We start from the raw sequence: 21,582 nt of genomic DNA on the forward strand, positions 1-21,582 counted from the left end.
CGTTCTCTCAAGAGGGTCTTTCCCAGATGAGCCTCGTTCTGAGTTGCAAATCCCACTCGACCCCCCCCCCCAACTACCCTTGAGGGGCAGTGAGAAAGGGGCTCCCTCCTCTCCAAGGAGCCACGGGACTCGGAGAAGGGGAGGGTCACTGCACAGCCTGAATTTGAACCCAGGATCGCCTGAGCCCAAACCTGAGGCTCCACCCACCATGGCCACCTCTTCCCCGGGGGGGCTGCTGGGAGGGTCGCCCCAGGGGAAGCCGCCAGCCCCCGCCGTGTCTGCACGAGAAAGGATGGGACAAGCCCCCGGGCTTTGTTCACCACGGTTTTATTTGCGGACCCCCCCGACGCCAGGCTCCGACGGACACGAATTTCCATCGGAGGAATCTGGGGGCGCTGCGAGCCTCAGCACCCACCCAGGACCCCAGCCCACCCTGAACAAGGCACTTTCCAGGCAGCTGGGCAACGCGCCCCCCCCCCACGCCGCGGCACTCTCCGCCCGCAGCTGAGCCTCCGGGTGATGCGTCTCCCCGACCTGGGCTTGCTGTGCCGGGCGAGGCGAAGGTGGCCTCTGCCCCCCCCCCTGGAAACCCCAAAGCCAGGCCCCGCCCAGCGGCAGCACGAGACTCGGCCCGCCCGGGTGTTTGTTGAGTGACTGTGTGTGAGCCACGGTCAGGGGGTTTGTTGAGTGACTGTGTGTGAGCCACGGTCGAGGAGGCTGGGACCCGGCGGGCGGTGGGTTTTGGAATCCCAGCCCGAGGACGGCCTGAAGCCCGGGGGCCACGCGTCCCCCTGCCCGGGGCTCTCCCACGGGCCTGGCTTGTCCTTGGACGCCTCCTCCGTGCCGACTGGCCCGTGCGGTTCTCTGACCCACGAGCAGGGAGGAGCTAGAACGCAAAGCCACGTGGTGGACAGTCGGCCGTGCCTGCTGACCGCGAGCGGAGCTGCTCGTTGAAACGCCTTTCGCGCCCGCCGGCCCCTCTCTGGCGCCGCGGCAGCCCCCTCAGCAGCCCTGGAGCCTCTTGACCCCGCACTGACGCGGGACGTGAGGCTCAGAGAAGGGACGCCGCCGGGACCCGGGGCTCCCCAGGCACACAGAAGGATCTAGAAGCTCGGGGGGGGGGCGGGACGAGCAGACTTTCGAGATGGCCCGGGGCAGGGGGGAGGCCGCACCCCCGCGGCAAGTCCTGGGACTGCTCGGACCAACGAACGCATCTCCCCGCGGCCTGGAATTCTTCCGGGATGCCGTTTTGGGGGGCTGGGGTGGGGGGAGGACAGAGACCACCGCCAGGGGTGCCGGCCGGGGCCGCTGCCGGGACCCCGGGTGCCCCCCCGCGAGCCCCCAGAGAGCAAAGGGGGGAGCCCGTTCCCGCGCGCCCCACCGCGTGTCACTGCGCCCCCCCCCCCCACCTCGGCCCCCCGGGGGGAAACGTCGAGGCGAGGTGGGGGGAGGGGGGGCGGGCCCCCTACTCCGCCTTCTTGGTCTTCTTTTTTCTCGCGCCTTCGCCGGGCTCGTCCTTGGCCTTGCCCGGCGGGGGCGAGTGCGGGGAGCCGGCGCCGGGGGCCCCGTGGTTGTGGGGGTGCTCGGCCCCCCAGCCCGTGCCGAACAGCACGGGGCAGACGTGGGCCTCCAGCACGTCGAAGGGGGAGCTGTGGGAGTGGGTGGCCGTCAGGAACACCTGCGGGGGGGGCGGGGGGGGGCCCGCAGGTCAGCAGGGCCAAGGTCAGGGGCGGCCCCCCTCCCCCGCCCCGTCCCAAGAGCCCGGGACGCTGCCCCTCCCCAGCCCCCGGCCGCCCCTGGACCGGCCGGCGGCCCCCCGCTCTGCCCTCGGGGGGCAGGTGGGGGGCACGGGGGGGGGTCTCACCTTGCACGACACCATGAAGAGAGTGAAGGTGAAGATGAGGCTGGCCTTGGACACGGGCAGCCAGCGCGTCTGCTGCAGGGTGAAGAGCACGGCGCCGTACAAGCTGGCCTTGGTGGGGCTGCAAGGCAGCGGCCACGCGTTACCCCCCGGGACCCCCAGGTCCTGCCCCCCACCCCGCCCCGGGAGGCTCGGAGGAGACGGGGCGGGCGTCCCCTGCCCCCTCGCGACACCCTGCCCGACGCGAGCACGGCTGTCGACCAGGGGGCCAGGTGGGCCACTGTGCCCGCGGGCTCGTCCACCCTAAAAGAAAACCCCTGGGCCCCGGAGCTTCCCGGGCTGGCGATACCTGGCACCTGCTGTCACGCATCGGCGTGACAACTGAGCGCTGGGCCACGACCCCCCTGGCGGAGGACGGCAGGGGGCGGGGGGCTGGAACCCGGTCTCTCCCGGGCCCTGCCCCGGGCGCCTCCTCCCTTGGCCGATTTTAATCGGGGTCTTTTCGCCGTGATAAACCGTCGCCGCAGGTTTACCGGCTTGGCGGAGCTCTGGGGATCCTTCCAGCCAAACGCTGGAAAACGGAAATGGGGGGGGGAGAGGCCCGTGGGGGCCCTCGGACGGCAGGCTCCCCCGCGGGGGGCTTTTCTGAACTTGCCTTTTCTTTCCTGCAGAATGTGTGTGTGTGTATTTTTAAAAGATTTATTTATTCCCCCGTCCACTTTGTTGTTCGGGGTTGCCGTCTGCTCGTCTTCTCTTGAGGAGGCTCCGGGAACCGAACCCAGGGCCTCCCTCGTGGGAGAGACGTGTCCAATCGCCTGAGCCACCTCCGCTCCCACAATGTGGTTTTTTTGTTTGTTTTTTAAATTTTTTTTTTTTAATTTCCCTTCCCCATTGTCTGCTCTCTGTGTCCATTCGCTGCGTGTTCTTCTGTGACCGCTTCTATCCTTATCAGCAGCACCAGGAATCTGTGTTTCTCTTTGTTGCGTCATCTCGCTGTGTCAACTCTCCGTGTGTGCGGCGCCATTCCTGGGCAGGCTGCACTTCTTTTCACGCTGGGCGGCTCTCCTTACGGGGTGCACTCCTTGCACGTGGGGCTCCCCTACGCCGGGGACACCCCTGCGTGGCACGGCACTCCTTGCGCGCATCAGCACTGCGCATGGACCAGCTCCACACGGGTCAAGGAGGCCCGGGGCTTGAACCGCGGACCTCCCGTGTGGTAGGCGGACGCTCTATCCGTTGAGCCACATCTGCTTCCCCCAGAATGTGTGTTTAGAATTTTATCTTATTGCAGGACGCAGCCCCCTGACCTCTGCCCCTGCGGCGTGGCTCAGCGCAAGGACTTGATGGTCAACCTGCCACCGGGCGCCAGGCCGGCCATGACCCCACCTAACCCTGTCACCCCTCCGACGGGGCAGAACTAGAGCGCGGAAGCCACCTCCCTGCCTGCAGCAAGGGACGGGGGCCACTCAGGCCCCCGCCGCCTCAAAGGTAAACTGAGCGCGGGAACGGATTTCTGCTCTTGGGGAGGAGACAAAAGCACGCTGCGTTTCTGCAACGTTAACACGGGAGGTGGTTTTTGTGGGTAGACGGGTGAGCCTCTTAGTTCTGTTACAGTTTAAAGGCTCCGGCTCTCTTTGTTGTACAGGACGGGGAAATATTTAACGAGCATGCTGACGTCTTTGAAAATTGTACGGGGGCCAGACGCAATGCGGGATCCCGGAACGGAAAAACGGACCTTTGTGGAAAATCTCGCGCCGTCCAAATGAAGCCTGGAGTTTAGTTGCCCGTCGGGTGATGTCTGAGGTCCAAACGCTCCCTGGGCGTGGAGGATGGTCCCAGCAGGGGGAGGGGGCGGGGGACGTGGGCTCTCCATGTTCTGCCCGCCCCACCCTTGGCTGGGTCCCTCCCTGACCCCAGCTCCCCAGCTTGGCCGCTGAGGAACCGTTTGATCTAGTGTACTTTTAACGGGCACAGGGGGATTTTATTTTATATTGGGAAAACTTGTTTTCGACTAGCCCAAACCTCTGAGGCCTTTTAAAAAATTCATTAGGGGAAGCGGCTGTGGCTCAATCAGTTGGGCTCCCGCCTACCATACGGGAGGCCCTGGGTTCGCGTCCCGGGGCCTCCTGGTGAAGGCGGGCTCGCCCGCATGCCGTGGAGCGCCACTGGCCTGCAAGCACCGCGGAGTGCTGACTCAGCAAAGTGATGCAACAAAAAGGGAGACGAGCAAAAACACAGAACAGGGTGCAGCGAATGGACAGAGAGAGCAGACAACAAGTAAGCCACAAGGGGGGGATAAATTAAAAAAATTAAAAATACTGGGAAACGGACTTTGGCCCAGTGGTTAGGGCGTCCGTCTACCATATGGGAGGTCCGCGGTTCAAACCCCGGGCCTCCTTGACCCGTGTGGAGCTGGCCATGCGCAGCGCTGATGCGTGCAAGGAGTGCCGTGCCACGCAAGGGTGTCCCCGCGTGGGGGAGCCCCACGCGCAAGGAGTGCGCCCGTGAGGAGAGCCGCCCAGCGTGAAAAGAAAGAGCAGCCTGCCGAGGAATGGCGCCGCCCACACTTCCCATGCCGCTGACGACAACAGAAGCGGACAAAGCAACAAGACGCAGCAAATAGACACCAAGAACAGACAACCAGGGGAGGGGGGAAATTAAATAAATAAATAAATCTTTAAAAAAAAAAAATTTAAAAATACAGACATAGAAGCGTGCACAGAGAATGGACACAGAGAGAAGAGAGCAAGTAAAAAGCCACAAGGGGGGGGTCATTAAAAATGCATTAGGGGAAGCGGACGTGGCCCAGTGGTGAGGGCGTCTGCCTACCACATGGGAGGTCCAGGGTTCAAACCCCAGGCCTCCTTGACCCGTGTGCAGCTGGCCCATGCGCAGTGCTGATGCGCGCAAGGAGTACCGTGCCACGTAGGGGTGTCCCCCGCGTAGGGGAGCCCCACGTGCAAGGAGTGCGCCCCGTAAGGAGAGCCGCCCAGTGCGAAAGAAAGTGCAGCCTGCCCAGGAATGGTGCCGCACACACGGAGAGCTGACACAACAAGATGACGCAACAAAAAGAGACACTGATTCCCATGCTGCCGACAACAGAAGCAGACAAAGAAGACGCAGCAAATAGACACAGAGAACAGACGACCGGGGCGGGAGGGTAGGAGGGAAGGGGAGAGAAATAAATAAATAAATAAATAAATCTTTTTAAAAAATGCGTCAGGCTAGATGTGGCTCAGGAAGTTGGGCACCTACCTACCACATGGGAGGTGCTGGGTTCGCTTCCCCGTGCCTCCTAAAGGAGATGAGCAAGATGGCGAGCTGACACAACAGGATGGCATGGAGAGCTGACGCAACAAAGAGACACAGCCAGGCAACACAATGAGAGACACAAACAAGGACTGGAGGTGGCTCAGGTGGTTGGGCGCCTCCCTCCCACATGGGAGGTCCTGGGTTTGGTCCCCGGTGCCTCCTAAAAAGAAGACGAGCACACAATGAACAGACACAGAAAGCAGTCAGCAAGCGCAAACAAAGGGGGTGAGGGATAAAAAAATGCATTGGGCTAAGACACAAAAGGACAAGTGTATGATGCCACTTACAGGAACTATCCGGGATGGATAAATTCAAAGAGAAAAAAGCGCACTACAGGTTACCAGAGAAAGGACAGTTATTGCTTCAGGGGTGCAGAGTTTTCCATCTGGGGCGATGGAAAAGTTTGGGTCACAGATGGTCGAGATGCAGCACAATATCATGAATGTAAGCAATGGTACAGATTTCTATACTTAGAAGTGTCAGAATGGGCAGCGGACTTGGCCCAGTGTTTAGGGCGTCCGTCTACAACATGGGAGGCCTGTGGTTCAAACCCCGGGCCTCCTTGACCCGTGTGCAGCTGGCCCACGCGCGTGCTGATGCGCGCAAGAAGTGCCCTGCCACGCAGGGGTGTCCCCCGCGTAGGGGAGCCCCACACGCAAGGAGTGCGCCCCGTAAGGAGAGCCGCCCAGTGCGAAAGAAAGTACAGCCTTCCCAGGAATGGTGCCGCACACACGGAGAGCTGACACAGCAAGATGACGCAACAAAAAGAAACACAGATTCCCGTGTCGCTGACAACAACAGAAGTGGACAAAGAAGACGGAGCAAATAGACACAGAGAGCAGACAACCGGGGTGGTGGAGAGGGGAGAGAAATAAATAAATCTTTAAAAGAAAGTATCAGAATGGGAAATTGTGAGTTGAATGTATACCACCACAATAAGTTTTAGAAAAAAATGCACTCGACTACATGCAATCGATTTGGGGTCTGGATGGGGGGGTCCCCACTCAGCCCACCCCATGCTCCCCACCATGGCCCTGGCAAACTGGGTCCTACCTCTGCTTTTTTTTTTTTTTTTTTTTTTTTGGTACTCAACACTGCAGAGTTTCCTCTCGGCTCATACTTCAAAACCCAGATCGGATGTCGCCTCTGCCCCGCAGCCCTGCCTCCCCCCCGGGCTCCCCCAGTGGTGGTCTTTCCCACCCCCGGCAGCTCCTGGAGGGCAGGGCCAGGGGTTGCAGCCTCTGCAGGTGTCTGGCAGTTTCAGGCGCGGGGGACCCAGGAGGTACGGGAGGGAGGGAGGGCGAGGTACTCACAAGGACATGTGCAGGACCTCGTTGGAGTCGGGCTTCCAGACTCCCCGGAGCAGCTGCTCGAAGTTGGACATGAGCGCCACGCCAGAGCCTGCGGGAAAGGGCGCTACCGGGTGAATCTGCCACTCCCCGCTCCCCGCTCTGTCTCTTGGCCGGATTCCCAAGGAGACAGTCAAACCGCCCCCCCGGAGCCTTTCCCCAGAGGGACAGGGAGCCTGGGGTGGCGGGTGGGGAAACTGAGGCCCAGAGAAGGCTGACAAGGAGGCTCGGATCCCTACCTCGGTCCTCACCGTCCACCCTGGAGGGACACGTGGTGCCCGATAAGTTCCAGGGAGCGGGAGTTCTCATCTGGACGTGATTCCGTCCCCCAAGGGACACTCGGCAATGTTAGAGACATTCTTAGTTGTCTCGACTGGGTGGAGGGTGCTGGCATCTGGTGGGCCAAGGCCGAGGACGCGGCTGAGTGTCCCACAGTGCACGGCATGATTTCCCCACTGAAGGGGTGATTTTTGCCACGTGTGAGAAGCCGTGTTCTAGTCTGGAGGGACACCGTGGCTCAGTGAGGGGCGATTCCAGGCTCTGGCACTTTGCCTGTCCTTGTAGACCACGGGAAGCAGGGATGAGTTGCCCAGTGGCTTTCTGGGACCCTTGTGGACATCCCTTCTCTTCCTATTACCCCTTTGGTCTGCCTCTTCAACTATCCTTGCTACATTGTCTATTTTTCCCTTTATGTCTGTTAGTATTTTGGTGCCCTGTTATTTGGTGCATATATGTTTATTATTGTAGCGCTCTATGGTTACAGCTTCGGGGCAGCTGTGTTTATCGTGTGTGGTTCAGCCCTTGGGAAACTGGAGCCGTTTTTGGTTTTCTCCTCTGGAAGAAGCAGTGGCATCTAGTGGACCGGGGGCAGGGAAGCTGCTAAGCCTCCTGTGGTGCACAGGTGCTTGTCTGGCTCCACCATCGAGCACGACCTGGCCTCAAATCTCAGTGGCGCTGAGGCTGAGAAACCCTGCCCCAGAGACGACAGCCAAGCTTCTCGTCGTCGTCGTCGTCCCAGTTACCTTTGACCCAGCCGGTCGCGATCATGACGAACCACCCGTGGTGGTAGTGGTGATGCGCATGGTGGATGCCCACCGCGATCTTGCGGACCCTCACAACCTCTTTCATGGCCACGAAGATGAGCTTCACGGGCAGGAAGCAGACGCACTTGTAGAAAAGGTCCATGGGGCAGAAGAAGATCAAGTACCTTCGGAGAGAGGATGCCTATCATCGGGCGGGCAGCGGCAAACCACGGGGGGCCCTGGGAGGCAAGGCTGTGCCCAGAGCCCCCCTCCTCAATGTGCCAGGCTTGGGGCGTGGAGAGGGCTGCTCGGGGCCATCGTGGGGGCTGTGCTGGGTCCTGTTTCCTCCCACCTCCTTGATACCTGAGCTGCTGGTGGTCCCAAACCCCCTACCCCGGGGGCTCCGCTTTCCCACGCCCGACGATGGCTTACCACACGGCCGAGGCCAGCAGGATGCTGGAGTTGTTGCTGAAGTAGTCGATCACGGGCTCTCCCAGGAGAAGGTCCGCCAGGATGTAACTCCCGAAGCAGTGCAGCATGGCGCACAGCCAGGAGGCCACGGGGTGGCGCCGGGACAGCTCGACAGCTCCTGGGGGGGGGGCCACAGGAGCGTTTGCCGCCACTGGGTGCCGGGCACGTGCCGTGGCCCCCTGCCCTCGTCAGAGCACCCGCCCAGGGCCGTGCGGTCTTGCCCATTTCTGATGAAGAGACCAAACCCAGAGGGGCTGTGCCTACGGCCAGTGTCACACGGGCAGAAAGGCAGAGCTCGATCGGGGCTCTTTCCTCTGAGCTCAGAGAGGGCGACGGTGATGCCGGCACTCCTGGGTTCCAGACACATGGAGAGGCATTCACGGGAAGGACCACTGGGTTCTCATCAGCAGTCTTGGCCAAGTGAGGACTATTACCATCCCAAGGGTCTTATTATCCCCGCGAGGAGACCGAGGTTTGGCGAGACGGACCGACGTGCGGCTGGGAACATACCGAAGTCGGTACTCCAGCCTCAGGCTGACGCCACTGCCCAAGGTCCCCAGAAGAATTATGCAAACAGGAAGACTCTAGGGGTGGGAAGGTAGAGGGGGATTTCCAAGATGCTGGCATGGGAGGTGCAGGGACACAGAAGCAGAGAAGGCCAAGGGCCGCCTCCTCCAGGAAGGCTTCTGTGCTCGGCAGAGCCAGTCACTACGACCTCTGGGTTTCCACGGCCCTGCGGACTTGACCCTATCATCGCCCTTGGTACTTGATTCCAAAGCAAAAGGAAAATAAAGAGGGAAAAAAGCAACTCATTTCAGTTTCTGCAGCTGAGGATATAACAGGCTAATAAATGATACTAGATGAGGCTACAATAAGCTAATAAACGATACTAGATGAACTAGTCTTACAAACTCAAGGCAAACAGATTACAAAAGAGTGGCCTTACTTAGCAAAGAGAAACAAGAGGTCCACTCCTGAAAGAAGATGCTCAGTGAGTGGTCTGGATTTTGGATTTTTAAATGTTCCCCGGTTGATTCTTAAGTCAGTAAATTGCAAACCACACAGAGCAAAAGGAGTGATGGCCAGTGTCCCAATGTCCTGCAGACAAGGGGGATGGGCTCATGCCCAAGGTGAAGAAAATGTAGATAATGGACTGGCAAATATTTTATTTTCTATGTTTCAGCTTATTCCTTTGCAGTTACAAAAAATTTTTTTAGGAGGTACCAGGGATTGAACCCTGGGAAGCAGGCAATCAACCACTTGAGCTATATCTGCTCCCCAATGAGAGTTTTCTTTTTATTCCTCCTCCTCGTTGCTTGCACTTGCTGTCTGCTCTCTGTGTCCATTCGCTGTGTGTTCTGTCTGCTTGTCTTCTCTTTCGGAGGCACCGGGAACCGAACCTGGGACCTCCCATGTGGGTGAGAAGCACTCAGTTGCTTGAGCCACCTCCGCTCCCTTTGTTGTGTCTCTCATTGTGTTTCCTCTTTGTGTCTCCTTGTTGCGTCAGCTCACCAAGCCAGCTCGTTGTGCTAGCTTGCTGTCCTGCTCGTCTTCTCCAGGAGGCACTGGGAACTGAACCTGGGGCCTCCCATGTGGCAGGAAGAGTTCAAATTGCTTAAGCCACATCCACTTCCTGAGAGTTGTTTCTTTTTTGTTTGTTTGTCGGAGGTCCTGGGGATCGAACCTGGGACCTTATACATGGAAAGCAGGTGACTTGAGCTACAACCACTCCCTACAAAAATTGCTTTAAACCAGTAAAACTTACGGCAACATCAACTGATGTATAAGTTTTCACTGAATTGTTATTTTTAAAAATTCACGCTCACCTGGAACCTCAGAATGTGGCTTTATTTGGAAACAGGGTCTTTGCAGATGTTACCCAGGGAAGACAAGGTCATACTGGATTAGGGTGGACCTTATAAGAAAAGAGAAACGTGGGCAGAGAGGCAGGGGAGACACACACCGAGGAGACGGCCACGTGACGCCAGAGGCTGAGACTGCCAAGGACCGGGTGACGTCAGAAGCTGGTAGAGGTGACGAAGGGTCCTCCTGTAACTGCTTTGCAGGGACCGTGGCCCTGCTGACCTCTGGTTCCCAGAACTGTGAGCAAATACATTTCTGTGGTTTTTAGCTGCGCCACTGGCGGCCATTGGTTCAGCACCTTCAGGAAACTGATAGAGTACCTGCAGACAGTAATTTCCAAACCACGTTCCTGGCAATCCCGATGGTCTGCGGGGGTAAAGGAGAGACCGGTGGTGTTTTAGTTTCCCTCCTGCTAAGACAAGTGCCATACAACAGGTTGGTTTGAAAGACGGGGCGGTATTGGCTCATGGTTTTGAGGGAACTCCAAAATCGACGTGTCAGCTTTCTCCTGGACGATTGCGCATTCGTTCCTTGGTTTTTCCATTACACGCCGAAGTCCTCTCCTTTCTCTTCCAGCTTCTAGCTTCTCTTGGCTTCTTTCTCTGTGGCCTTCTCCATAAGGCCTCCAGTTACAGAACAAAGACTCATCCTGATTCAGCGGGGCCACACCGCAGCTGAAGCCAACCTCATCGAAAGGTCCGATTTACAGTGAGTTCCCACCCACAGGGAGGCATTCAGGGGGACAGCCCGCTTTTCCGGGGTGCGCAGCTCCAAGCCACCGCAGACGGGTTATGTTCTGGCCCCCCACTCTGTTTCAAACAGAACACATCTGCTTTCTCTGATTCATCGCAGAGTTCTGCACCAGATTTTGTTTGGAGAAGGGGGAGATGACGTTCACACAAGAGCCTGTTCGCAAATGTTCATAGCAACTTTATTTGTAAACAGCCCAAAGGTCCTTCCGGTTTTCGTGCTGATAGCACCCATGCAGACGTGGCGGAGCTTCCCAAAACCTGCCGGACTTCCTGTAAGAAGTGCGGCCAGCGCCGGCCCCACAAAGCGGCACAGTACAGAAGGGCAGGGGTTCTTTTCATGCCCAGGAAAAGCATCGTTATGACAGGAAGCAGAGAGGCTATGGTGGGCTGGCTGAGCCAATTTTCTGGAAAAAAAGCTAAAACTACAAAAAAGATTGTGCTGAGGCTTGAATGCGTGGAGCCCAATTGCAGATCTAAGAGGATGTTGGCTATTAAGAGATGCAAACACTTGGAAGACAAGAAGGGAAAGGGCCAAGTGATCCAGTTCTAAGCTTTGTCTTCTGTTTTGACAATAAAATCTTGAGATTATGGTCAAAAAGAAAAAAAAGAGGTGACTGGATAAGCAAACTGTGGTCCATCCCCTGGAAACCATGGAAACTACCCAGCAATCAAAAGCAACAACGTGGAGGCCACGACGGAAGTGAAAACAGCCAATCACGGGTCTTTAAGGACATGATGGGAGTGAAAACAGCCAGTCACAGAAGGTTCTTGAGGGAATGATGGGAGTGAAAACAGCCAATCACAGAAGGTCCTCAAGGGTATGATGGAGTGGCAATGGCCAATCACAGAAGGTCCTTGAGGCCATGACGGAAGCGAAAACAGCCAATCACAGAAGGTCCTCAAGGGTATGATGGAGTGGCAATGGCCAATCACAGAAGGTCCTTGAGGCCATGACGGAAGCGAAAACAGCCAATCACAGAAGGTCCTCAAGGGTATGATGGAGTGGCAATGGCCAATCACAGAAGGTCCTTGAGGCCATGACGGAAGTGAAAACAGCCAATCACAGAAGGTCCTCAAGGGCATGATGGAGTGACAATGGCCAATCACGGAAGGTCCTTGAGGGCATGATGGAGTGAAAACAGCCAATCACAGGTATTTAAGGGCATGATGGGAGTGAAAACAGCCAGTCACAGGAGGTTCTTGAGGGAACGATGGGAGTGAAAATAGCCAATCACAGAAGGCCCTCGAGGGCATGATGGAGTGACAGTGGCCAATCACAGAAGGTCCTTGAGGGCATGATGGAGTGAAAACAGCCAATCACAGAAGGTCACAGACTCACGTCACATTCTCCTGGTGATGGAATTATAGGGTGAACAGATCAGGGGTTGGTGAGGGATTAGGGGTAGGATGAGGGTCTAACTAGAGAAGACGGCAGGAGGGCGTTGCTTTGTGGTGACGGAACGTTCTATGCCATACCTGTGGTGGTGGTAACTTGAATCTACATGTGATACAGTTTCATAGAACTGTACCCAAAAGAAAAGTGCATGTAAAAACTGTGGAATAAAGGTCTGTAGTTGAGATAATAGTGTTGTTTCACTGTCAGTTTCCTGACTCTAATAATGAGCTATGGTATAGACAGATCTATAGATAGATGGTGGATAGATGGATGGATGGGTGGGCAGGTAGATACATAGATACATAATACATAGATGATGGATGGATGGATGGATGGATGGATAGATGGTAGGTAGGTACAAAGATATATAATACATAAACAATGGATGGATGATGGGTAGATAGATGACGGATGGATGGATGGATGGATGGATGGATAGATGGCAGGTAGGTACATAGATACATAATACGATGGATGGATGATGGGTAGATGATCAACGGATGGATGGATGGAGGGATGGATGAATGGGTGGGTGGATAGATGGTAGGTAGGTACATAGACACATAATACAGAAATGATGGATGGATGATGGATAGATGATCAACGGATGGATGGATGGAGATAAGTAGGTGAGATAGAAAATTGAATAGATGGGTGGATGAAGGGAGAGATAATCTAGATACAGACACAGAAAGAAGGAATCATATGGCAAATGTGGCAAAATATCAAAAGATTGGTGGATCTGGGAATCCAGGTAGGGGTATGTTGGAGTTCTCTATATGGGTTTGGAGTATTTTTGCAACTAGCCTGTAAGTTTGAAATTATTTCAAAATAAAAAGTTAAGAAAAAAAAAAACAAGCTGTGGTTATGTAAGGTGTTGTCATCTGGGGAAGTGGGGGAAGGGTACCCGGGAACACCCTGTAAAATTTTTGCAACTTCTTGTGTGTCTTAAACTCTTTCAAGATAAAAAGTATCATATAATATAAGATAAAAAGTATCATATAATTATAATTAATATAAGGCTTATATAATATAAGTATGATATATGATATCATACTTATATTATATGAAAAGTCTCATATAATATAAATATAAGGCTCGGGATTGAAACAGAAAGCTCCCAAGTCCGGCCGGCCGTCAATAAACCATTTTTCCTTCTCAAAATCAAAAAAAAAAAAAAAAAGGCTGTTTCTCAGGCTATTGCAAGGTGTTAAGAATATGGTGATACATGGAAAAATGCAACTATTGTAACTTAGAGAATATAGTTAACGGTAATATTGTAATATTTTTGTAGCAAAGGCAAAGAGGTACTATATCAATGCTAAAGGTGAGAAAATAATAGGGGATTTAGTTTTATTAGATATGAATATGAACAAGCATTTTTTTTTCATTTTCTTCATAACAAAGAGACCTTGGTCGTGTCACTTAACCAATCTGTGCTCATTTACGTATCTTTCTGAACAACGGAGAAACAATTCTTTTTAGGGTTAAATGGGATAAATGTGCCTGGACAGAATTTTTAAAGTAATACTTCCATAATTTGTTAAGCTGCCTTTTGTCTGTTATTTTATTTTTTGAAGCTGAAATAAAGTTTACTTAAATTTATTTTAGGAGGGCCTGGGATTGAACCCAGGACCTTGTACACGTGAAGTGTGTGCTCAGCTGCTGAGCTACACCTGCTCCACTTACATTTTTTTTCTTAAAAAAGTAAGTTTACAAAAACACAACATGACTAGAGGATTAGTGTGTATGAATCAAACTCTTACACTTTGTATTACCTAGTTAAAGTCTTCTTAATTTTTAAAAGATAATTAAATTATACCCCTATGCCGATACTGTCCTAATCTTCTAAAGCTACACCCCAGTGCCTGAAGCTGGGTCTTTCCCTGAGTATGGTGCTTTATTTTATTTGATTCGTTCTTTCCCCACCAGAAAGGAGCCTTAGGATCAAGTTGTAAGGTCCACTATTCTGCTCTCATCACCGTGAATGAGACATGACAGCTGATGTCAAGGAATGCCCTCACACAACTTCATTGTATAAAAATGAGAACCCCACTCAATGGAGACGTGAAATGATGAGCTTACAAAACCGGCACTCTTATTAATCCAAAGGCTAATCCAAGGAAAAGAGCTTGGAAGTTTTTGGCAAGTGCCACCGTCATTCTAGAGACTGGATGGCTTTTGTCTCTAAGTTACTGTGGCAGTTTGAGATTATGCATGAATTCCAAAAAGAGGGATCATGTTTGTAAACTGGCCTGTTCCTCTGGACGTGATACCCTCTGACGGTATCAGGTTCAGCTGAGATGCTTTTGGGTTAGGGTTAGGGTTAGGGCTTTGGTGCGACCACTTCATTAGGACGTGCAGCACTGAGGCCCTGCCCCCTTGGTGGGCTGTATAAACAGACGCTCAGTCAAGAACACAGAGGCAGCAGATACGCGAGAAAAGAGAGAAAGCGCCATAAATGTGGAAGAGGATCCTGAGGCCCCAGGAAGAGAGACGAGCCCTCCGCCAGCCTATAGCTGAGATCAGAAGCAGCTGGGACCACGGAGCCTTAAGAAAATGAGGGGGAAACGGACTTTGGCCCAGTGGTTAGGGCGTCCGTCTACCACATGGGAGGTCCGCGGTTCAAACCCCGGGCCTCCTTGACCCGTGTGGAGCTGGCCCATGAGCAGTGCTGATGCGCGCAAGGAGTGCCCTGCTACACAGGGGTGTCCCCCGCGTAGGGGAGCCCCACGCGCAAGGAGTGCACTCGTAAGGAGAGCCGCCCAGCGTGAAGGAGGGAGCAGCCTGCCGAGGAATGGCGCCACCCACACTTCCCGTGCCGCTGACGACAACAGAAGCGGACAGAGAAACAAGACGCAGCAAACAGACACAGAAAACAGACAACCGGGGGAGGGGAGGGGAATTAAGTAAATAAAAAATAAATCTTTAAAAAAAAAAAAAAAAGAAAGAAAATGAGGAAGGCTGAATCCACGCAAACATCGCCCGCCGTCTTATGTGGCAACAGACACTGGGTGAGAAAGTACCTCTTATGGTACCTTGCGGTGGACACTTTGGGGCCTTGTGAGCTTCATACCCCAAATAAACACCCTCTGTAAAAGCCAACAGAGTTCTCGTACTTTGCATCAGCACCCCTTTGGCCAGATGCTAACATTTGGCTTCTCTGTGTGTAGCAGTTCGATATGGTTATGGATTCCAAAAATAGGTATTAGATTATGTTTGTAATCTGGTCCATACCTGGGTGTGATTAAGTTAGGATTAGGGCTTTGATCGGGCCACGTCATTAAGGCGTTGAGTCCCCGCCCCTTGGTGGGTGGGGGCTCACAGATAAAAGGCAAAGGACAGAGTTGAGGGCTTTTGACGCTGGAGTTTTGATGTTGGAGTTTCATGCTGGCGTCTTAAGCTGGAGCCCCGGGAAGTCAGCTCACAGAGGAAAGAGAAGCAAGTGCTGGGAAGAGAGGAACCCTGAGCCCAGAAGGAAGCAAGCCCTGGGAAGAGAGGAATCCCGAACACAGAGAGAAGCAAGACCTGGAAGGAGGGACCCAGGAAGCCTGAACCCTCGCAGGCGTCGGCCACCATCCTGCTCCCACACGTGGAAATAGACTTTGGTGAGGGAAGTCACTTATGCCTTATGGCCTGATATCTGTGAGCTCCTACCCCAAATAAATACCCTTTACGAAAACCAACCAGCTTCTGGTGTTTTGCACCAGCGCCCCTCTGGTTGACTAACACACCGTGCCACGTCCTATACGGGAAGGTATTTACGTGGCCGCGCGCATACACCATCGGTCCCCTCGACTCTGATTTGAACGGAATTCTCCCGCGAGGCAGGAACCGCCACCTTGTGTTCGTGTCGGACACAGAGAAGCTGGTCAAGCCCCAGTCGTGAGTAGAAGAGCTCGACACGAACGTCCACCGCGCCGGGTCCTGGGTTGACGGCGCTGAACGAGTCCGACGGAGCGTCCCTCCTGGCCGACCATCTCCTGAGAATGGGCTGCCGTGCCGGCCACTTGGGGACCATCTCCCCACTCTTAAGGGTTCACCCCAGGCAGCCTTCCCTTGCCTCGCTCCCCATGCCCACCCAGGAATGCCTGCTTCGGCCGTTAGACCTCAGGCCCCGAGCGTCACGTGGCCCCGTCCCAAGCAGGTTGGGTAGCATACCCCCCCCAAGTTCATGTCCACGTGACCTTGCTTGGAACAAGGGTCTCTGCGGAGGCAATCAGCCACAGGGTCTCTGGGTGGGATTTAGGTGGGTCCTAAACTCCACGGAAGTGTCCTTAGAAAAGAGGACGCCGTAGGTCCAGCGACTGACGGCCACGAGACGCGGAGGCAGAGGGCAGAACGAGCCATCTACGAGCCGAGGACCGCCAGCCATCACCAGGGGGTGGGAGAAAGGGAGAAAGTTTCCAGGAGGCACTGACCCTGCCGGCACCCTGAAATTTTGGACGTCTGGACTCCAGAATGGTGAGAGAACTCATTTCTCCTGTTTCAAGCCCCACCCGGTGGATGGTCATTTGTTACAGCGCCCCTAGATGCTGATAGCTGGACGGAGGAGGAGACCAGGTTTCCTCAAGGGCAGGTGGCTTGCCCAAGGTCACCCAAGGGCTCGAGGAATTCTTTGGAGCACCCGTGGAGGGCCAGGGCCTCGGCAAGGCACGGAAGCTGGTTCCGTCACGGCCTCTGCGGGGTTCAGTCTGGAAGGGACGCCGCGTGCACCCGACAATTCCAGAGACAACGGTCAAATCACATGAAGGAGAGGCACACGGTGCTCTGAGGGTCTAACTCCGTGCTCAGGAGGTGAGGCACCTTTTCGAAAGCAACGTCCAAGCTGACATCTGCATGGTGGGCGGGATTTCCTAGGGGAGAAGGCGGTGAAGAACAAGCAAAGCAAAGAACACGGGAGAATGTGGAAGGAGGGCGAGACCCAAGAAGGGACGCGGTGCAGGGCGCCTGGAAAACGTGCGGGCGCGGCCGTGGAGAAACGGAACTCGGAACTCGGGGCAGCGCTGGTGGGAACGGAAACTGGTGCAGCCGCTGTGGGCAGTGGTGTGGCGGTTCCCCAAAGGGTGAGACACAGAATGGCCATGCGACACGGCCATCCCGCTCCTAGACCCGAAGAAATTCAAAACAGGGTACGCAGAGAGACGCTCGTACAGGCGCGTTCGGCTTGGCTTTATCCGCGATAGGGGGACGCGGCTCAAGTGTCCTCTAGCGGATGAGAAGCAACACGTGGCGCGTCCGTGCGATGGCATGTGATCTGGTCATGAAATGGAATGAAGGGTTCATATGTGTCACACAGACGGACCTTGCTCAGGGACATTAAGTCCGGCACAAGACGTGCGGCTCCACTTCGAGGAAAGATCTAGGACTGGCAGATTTGGAGAGCCAGCAAGGAGCGCTGAGATGACGAGGGGCCGGGGGAGGGTAAATGGGGAATTCCTGCTAAACGGGTCCCGGGCTTCCGTTCGAGGTGACGACAAAATTTTGGTCACGGGGGAAAAAAAAAGTTCCGGTAACGGAGGGAGGTGACGGCTGCGACACGCTGACGTTTAACGTAATTAGTGCCACCGGACGGTCTACTTTGGAAGGGTTAAAATGGGAAATTTTCTGTTCTGTATTATCGCCGCAGTAAAATTTAAGACATTACCGCACTTGCTCTCCCTTCATGGCCCCTGCCAACCACGTGAGTTGGGACAAACCGTTTCTCGCCAAGTCCCTTCGCCTCTCCGGCGGGTGGGGGCCCTGGGCCCTTTTTGTGCTCAGCTCCTAACAACGGTTGGAGTGGAAGGTTTCCCCCTCCAAGGTCAGCCTGGATTTACACGCTCAAGGTTGTCCCAGATCTCCAAAGTCACCCGGCTCCTGAAAGGCTGCAGCCGAGCAGCCCTTCTGCTTCTGTTTAAGATGTGCCGGGCAGGGAGTTAATCCTCAGAGCAGCTGCACTTCCAGTCCCGCGAGGAGCCCCTGTTTTGCAGAAATGGATACCCCTCCATCTAAAAATAACCCCCCGGGCTTGAGTTCTTTCCCAGGTCCGTGTCCTCAGGGGACCACGGCGGGGACTGAGGCCTGGCTCTGTCCCTGGGCCTCTCCGCCTGCCCGGCCTCAGTTTCCCGGCCTACTGTTTCGGCGACGGCGCGCAGCGGCCGTGCGTCGCGCTCCTTGTCAGCGTCCACAGCCTCCCAGCCGCCCCGGAAGGAAAGGGAAACGAGGATTCTACCGTGGCCACAGGTGAAGAGCCAACAGACTCCTTCTTGGTCCCTCTCGCTGGTCCTTGGGTGGCTCCAGGAAGCCGGAGAGACGGGCTGTCACCCCCAGGCGTGCGGCCAACTCGCCGGGAGAGCTGGAGGACGCCCCTTCCCTGTCCAGGCTGATGTCCTTGTCACACCTGGCCGGGGCTTGCCAAGTTCCTCCCGTGACTCATCGGCGCGGAGCAAACGGCGAGCAAAACGCATTAGAAGGGAATTCGTCTCTTCTTCCTCTCGACTGGGGTGGGGGGGCTCGCAGCTGGGCTGGGGACAGTTTGTGACACCTGGAGACTTTTTCTGGTGGTCACCGCTGGGGGTGGGGGGGTGGCCGGGGCAAGCCGCGCCACAGAGAAGGCCTGAATCCTGGCATCCGTACTGCCTGGGTTAGGGAAGCAGGTGTAGACGGCTGGTTTTTCTCGCTGGGGGGAGTTTTAAAAAGACCGGCGCCAGCCCCCACCCCGAGGCTCTTCTTTTAACGGGTGGCCTGACGTCAGGGTTTTTAAGAGCACCCCGCGAGATCTTCCTTTGCAACCACGTGTGGGAACCACGTTCGTTCATTCATTTATTCTTTCAAGGATGCGGCTGACAGCCAGGGCTTCCTTCCTTTCTCCCCTGCCCCGGGGGGTGCAAGCTCCGGGTTTAATAAGCAGCACCCCTCTCCTTTTACTCCAGGGGTTCTGAAGCTTCCTGGAGCTTGAGTCACCCCGGGGGGGTCCTGCTGGAATGCAGAGTGTGAACCTGCAGCTCTGGGAGGGACCTGGGCAGGGCTAATGCAGGAAGTTGCGCTGCTCAGAGCACACCTGTAGCCCAGGTACCACGAGCCCCCACAGCCCTCAGAGTAAGAGTAAGCAGCCCTCAAGGGTGTCTCAGCCTCTCCCCCCCCAGACCGCGGCTCCACAATGACCAGCAGGGGGCGGCCAAGATTATTTTGCCCATGAGCCCATTTTACAGATGAACAGGGTAAAACTGAGGGCTAGGAAATACCCGGCTGGGCTCTCGGGATCTTGGGGGGCAGGCAGGGCCGGGTTCGAATCCTGATGCCATCTACCAGCCGGGGGCCCGCAGGCCGATGGCGGGTTTGACCTTGCTGTGCCTCGGTTTCCCCGGTTATAAATGGAGGAGCCGGAGCTGGACCGGGTGCTGGTTTCCAATGCGGAGTTTGAAGGATGTGCAAAGACTGGGAGTCGCCCTCGGATATTCGCAGGGGGTGGCCCCTGTGCAGGGGAGTGGGCCGGGGCGGGGAGCTGCGTGGGTGCAGCCAAGGTTGAGCGGCACTGAAATGCACACTTTTGGGCACTCCAGCCTCAGCTGATCTTGCTTCTGCAGGAGATCCAGATTGGGACACCTGGTTTGACAGCTTGGGGCTTCAGCCCTCCCCATTTGGGGGCTTTTCCGCCGGGCTGGGGGGTCTGAGCCACTGGCAATCCTTTCCCACCCAGGACAGTCAATTCCAAGTTCACTCCAAGACAGTCCAGGGGCCAAGTTGATTTGGCTTGGACTGCTGCCTGGAATAGCTTTTTTTTTTTTTTTTTTTTTTACTGGACACCTATAAATGTTTTTTTGAATCGTACAACACGTTACACAACGATCAGAGTAATGCAGTGGCCCCGTATTTGTCCTTTGGTGCCTGCCTTGCTTCCCTGAACACAATGTCCTCCAGGTGGGAAGGACTTTTTAAAGAAATCAGTTCCTGCAGGTAAAAAATAAGACAAAACACTGCACGAGGAGGGCATGATCGGATTTGCATTTGTATCCATCAGGACCTGGGTACAAACGCATCCAGGGGAGGGAAAGCGCCCGGCACGATGCTCGCCGTAATTTTTTTTTTTTCCCTTTCTGTTCCTCTGGTTTGATTTCTTTTTAAAAAATAAACAAGAGCCCCTATTTGTATCATCTGAAAGACTGCAGAGCTTTTCCATTCTGAGAAGAGAATGTACAAGTCCTTGACATCCAAGCGAGAGGGAGGTCCCAGAGTTTTTTTGGGGGGGATGGTTTGATCTTTTTTCCTAAAATGAAATTCTATTCTCCATTTAGCGTGCAACTGTGCCCCAAACAGGGAAATGCTGGGAGATATTTATACCAGGCAAGGCCCGCTGCCGGTGATCCTTGTACAAAAATAGCACAGCCTAAAGAGGCCATGCATTCTCATCCCAAAAACGATTTTAAAAATTCAAGGTGCAGGGGCTTCCCTTCTGCAGTGCCCCAGCCGCAGGGGGGACTCTGGGGTTGCAGGAGAAGGCTGACCCCCCGGGGGGGGGCGCAGGGTGATCTGGGGAGGTGGAGGGCACCAGGGGGCCGGGGCCCAGGAGAAGCAGCGGGTGTCACTTTTCCCAGCGGGATCTCGGCCCCCAACGGGCGGGTCCTTATATAGCCACCCAGCCGGGCTGCCAAGGGCAAGGGGGGGGGAGAGGTCACGGCTGGGGGGGGGCCGCGCCTTCCTCCCTCGCCAGCACCTGTTCCCCCCCCCTCCACCTTCCCCTCCCACCCGCAGCCTGCGGATGCCTTCCCTCCCCCAGCGGCCAGGCCCGGGGGGCTTTTCCCCTCGAACCCCAGGCCCTTCTCCCCACGATTGCGGCGCCCGCGTGGGCCCCCCCCAGCCCCACCCAGAGCCAGTCCCCGGGCCTGCCCGGTTCTCCCCCGCGCCACCAGCTGGCCCCTTCCCCCTCGCCAGCACCCCCCCCCCCCCGCCCCCCAGGCCCCTCGGCGCCCCCCGCCCGGGCTCACCTGGCTCATACTTGAGGTAGAGGATGGAGACGATGAAGTAGCTGAGGTCGAAGGCCGGGAAGAGCTGCACGCGCGAGAAGCTCAGCGCCAGCTCGCCCAGGCTCAGCGCCGACAGCAGCTCCATGGCGCGCCCGCCCGCTCCCACCCCGGCCCCCGGCCCGCGGCCGCCGCGAGCCCGCCCCCCGCACCGGCCGCCGGGCCCGCCCCCCGCACCGCCCCCCGCGGGGGAGGAGGCGCGAGCGCAGCGCCCCGGAGGCGCCTCCCGCACGCCGCCGGGCCCCCGGGGCCCCCTCTCCACTCGGGGACCCGCCCCCACGGAGCCCGCCCGGCCCGGACCCCCTTGGGGCCCGGTCAGGCACGACCCCCGCCCCCCTTGGGGCCCGGTCAGGCACGACCCCCGCCCCCCTTGGGGGGCCCGATCAGGCACGACCCACCGCCCCCCTTGGGGCCCCGGTCAGCCTCGACCCCCCGCCCCCCTTGGGGCCCGGTCAGGCTCGACCCCCGCCCCCCTTGGGGCCCGGTCAGGCACGACCCCCGCCCCCCTTGGGGCCCGGTCAGGCTCGACCCCCCGCCCCCCCTTGGGGCCCGGT

The 21,582-nt window shown here is 56.3% G+C and overlaps 1 protein-coding gene across 1 annotated transcript; it reads right to left on the reverse strand.

The window, feature by feature from the left end:
• Positions 1–294: 294 nt before the first annotated feature.
• LOC101428229 (trimeric intracellular cation channel type A) lies at positions 295–21,158 on the reverse strand. Its single transcript, XM_058292945.2, has 6 exons — positions 20,993–21,158; positions 7,977–8,133; positions 7,545–7,729; positions 6,487–6,574; positions 1,865–1,982; positions 295–1,678 (listed from the first exon to the last, which is right to left on the reverse strand). Exons 1-6 carry the CDS (start codon positions 21,114–21,116, stop codon positions 1,466–1,468), a joined length of 885 nt encoding a protein of 294 aa, XP_058148928.1. The 5' UTR covers positions 21,117–21,158; the 3' UTR covers positions 295–1,465.
• Positions 21,159–21,582: the final 424 nt, after the last annotated feature.

Source organism: Dasypus novemcinctus, unplaced genomic scaffold, assembly GCF_030445035.2.
Source record: "Dasypus novemcinctus isolate mDasNov1 unplaced genomic scaffold, mDasNov1.1.hap2 scaffold_612, whole genome shotgun sequence".
In the NCBI taxonomy this organism is placed as follows: Eukaryota; Metazoa; Chordata; class Mammalia; order Cingulata; family Dasypodidae; genus Dasypus; species Dasypus novemcinctus.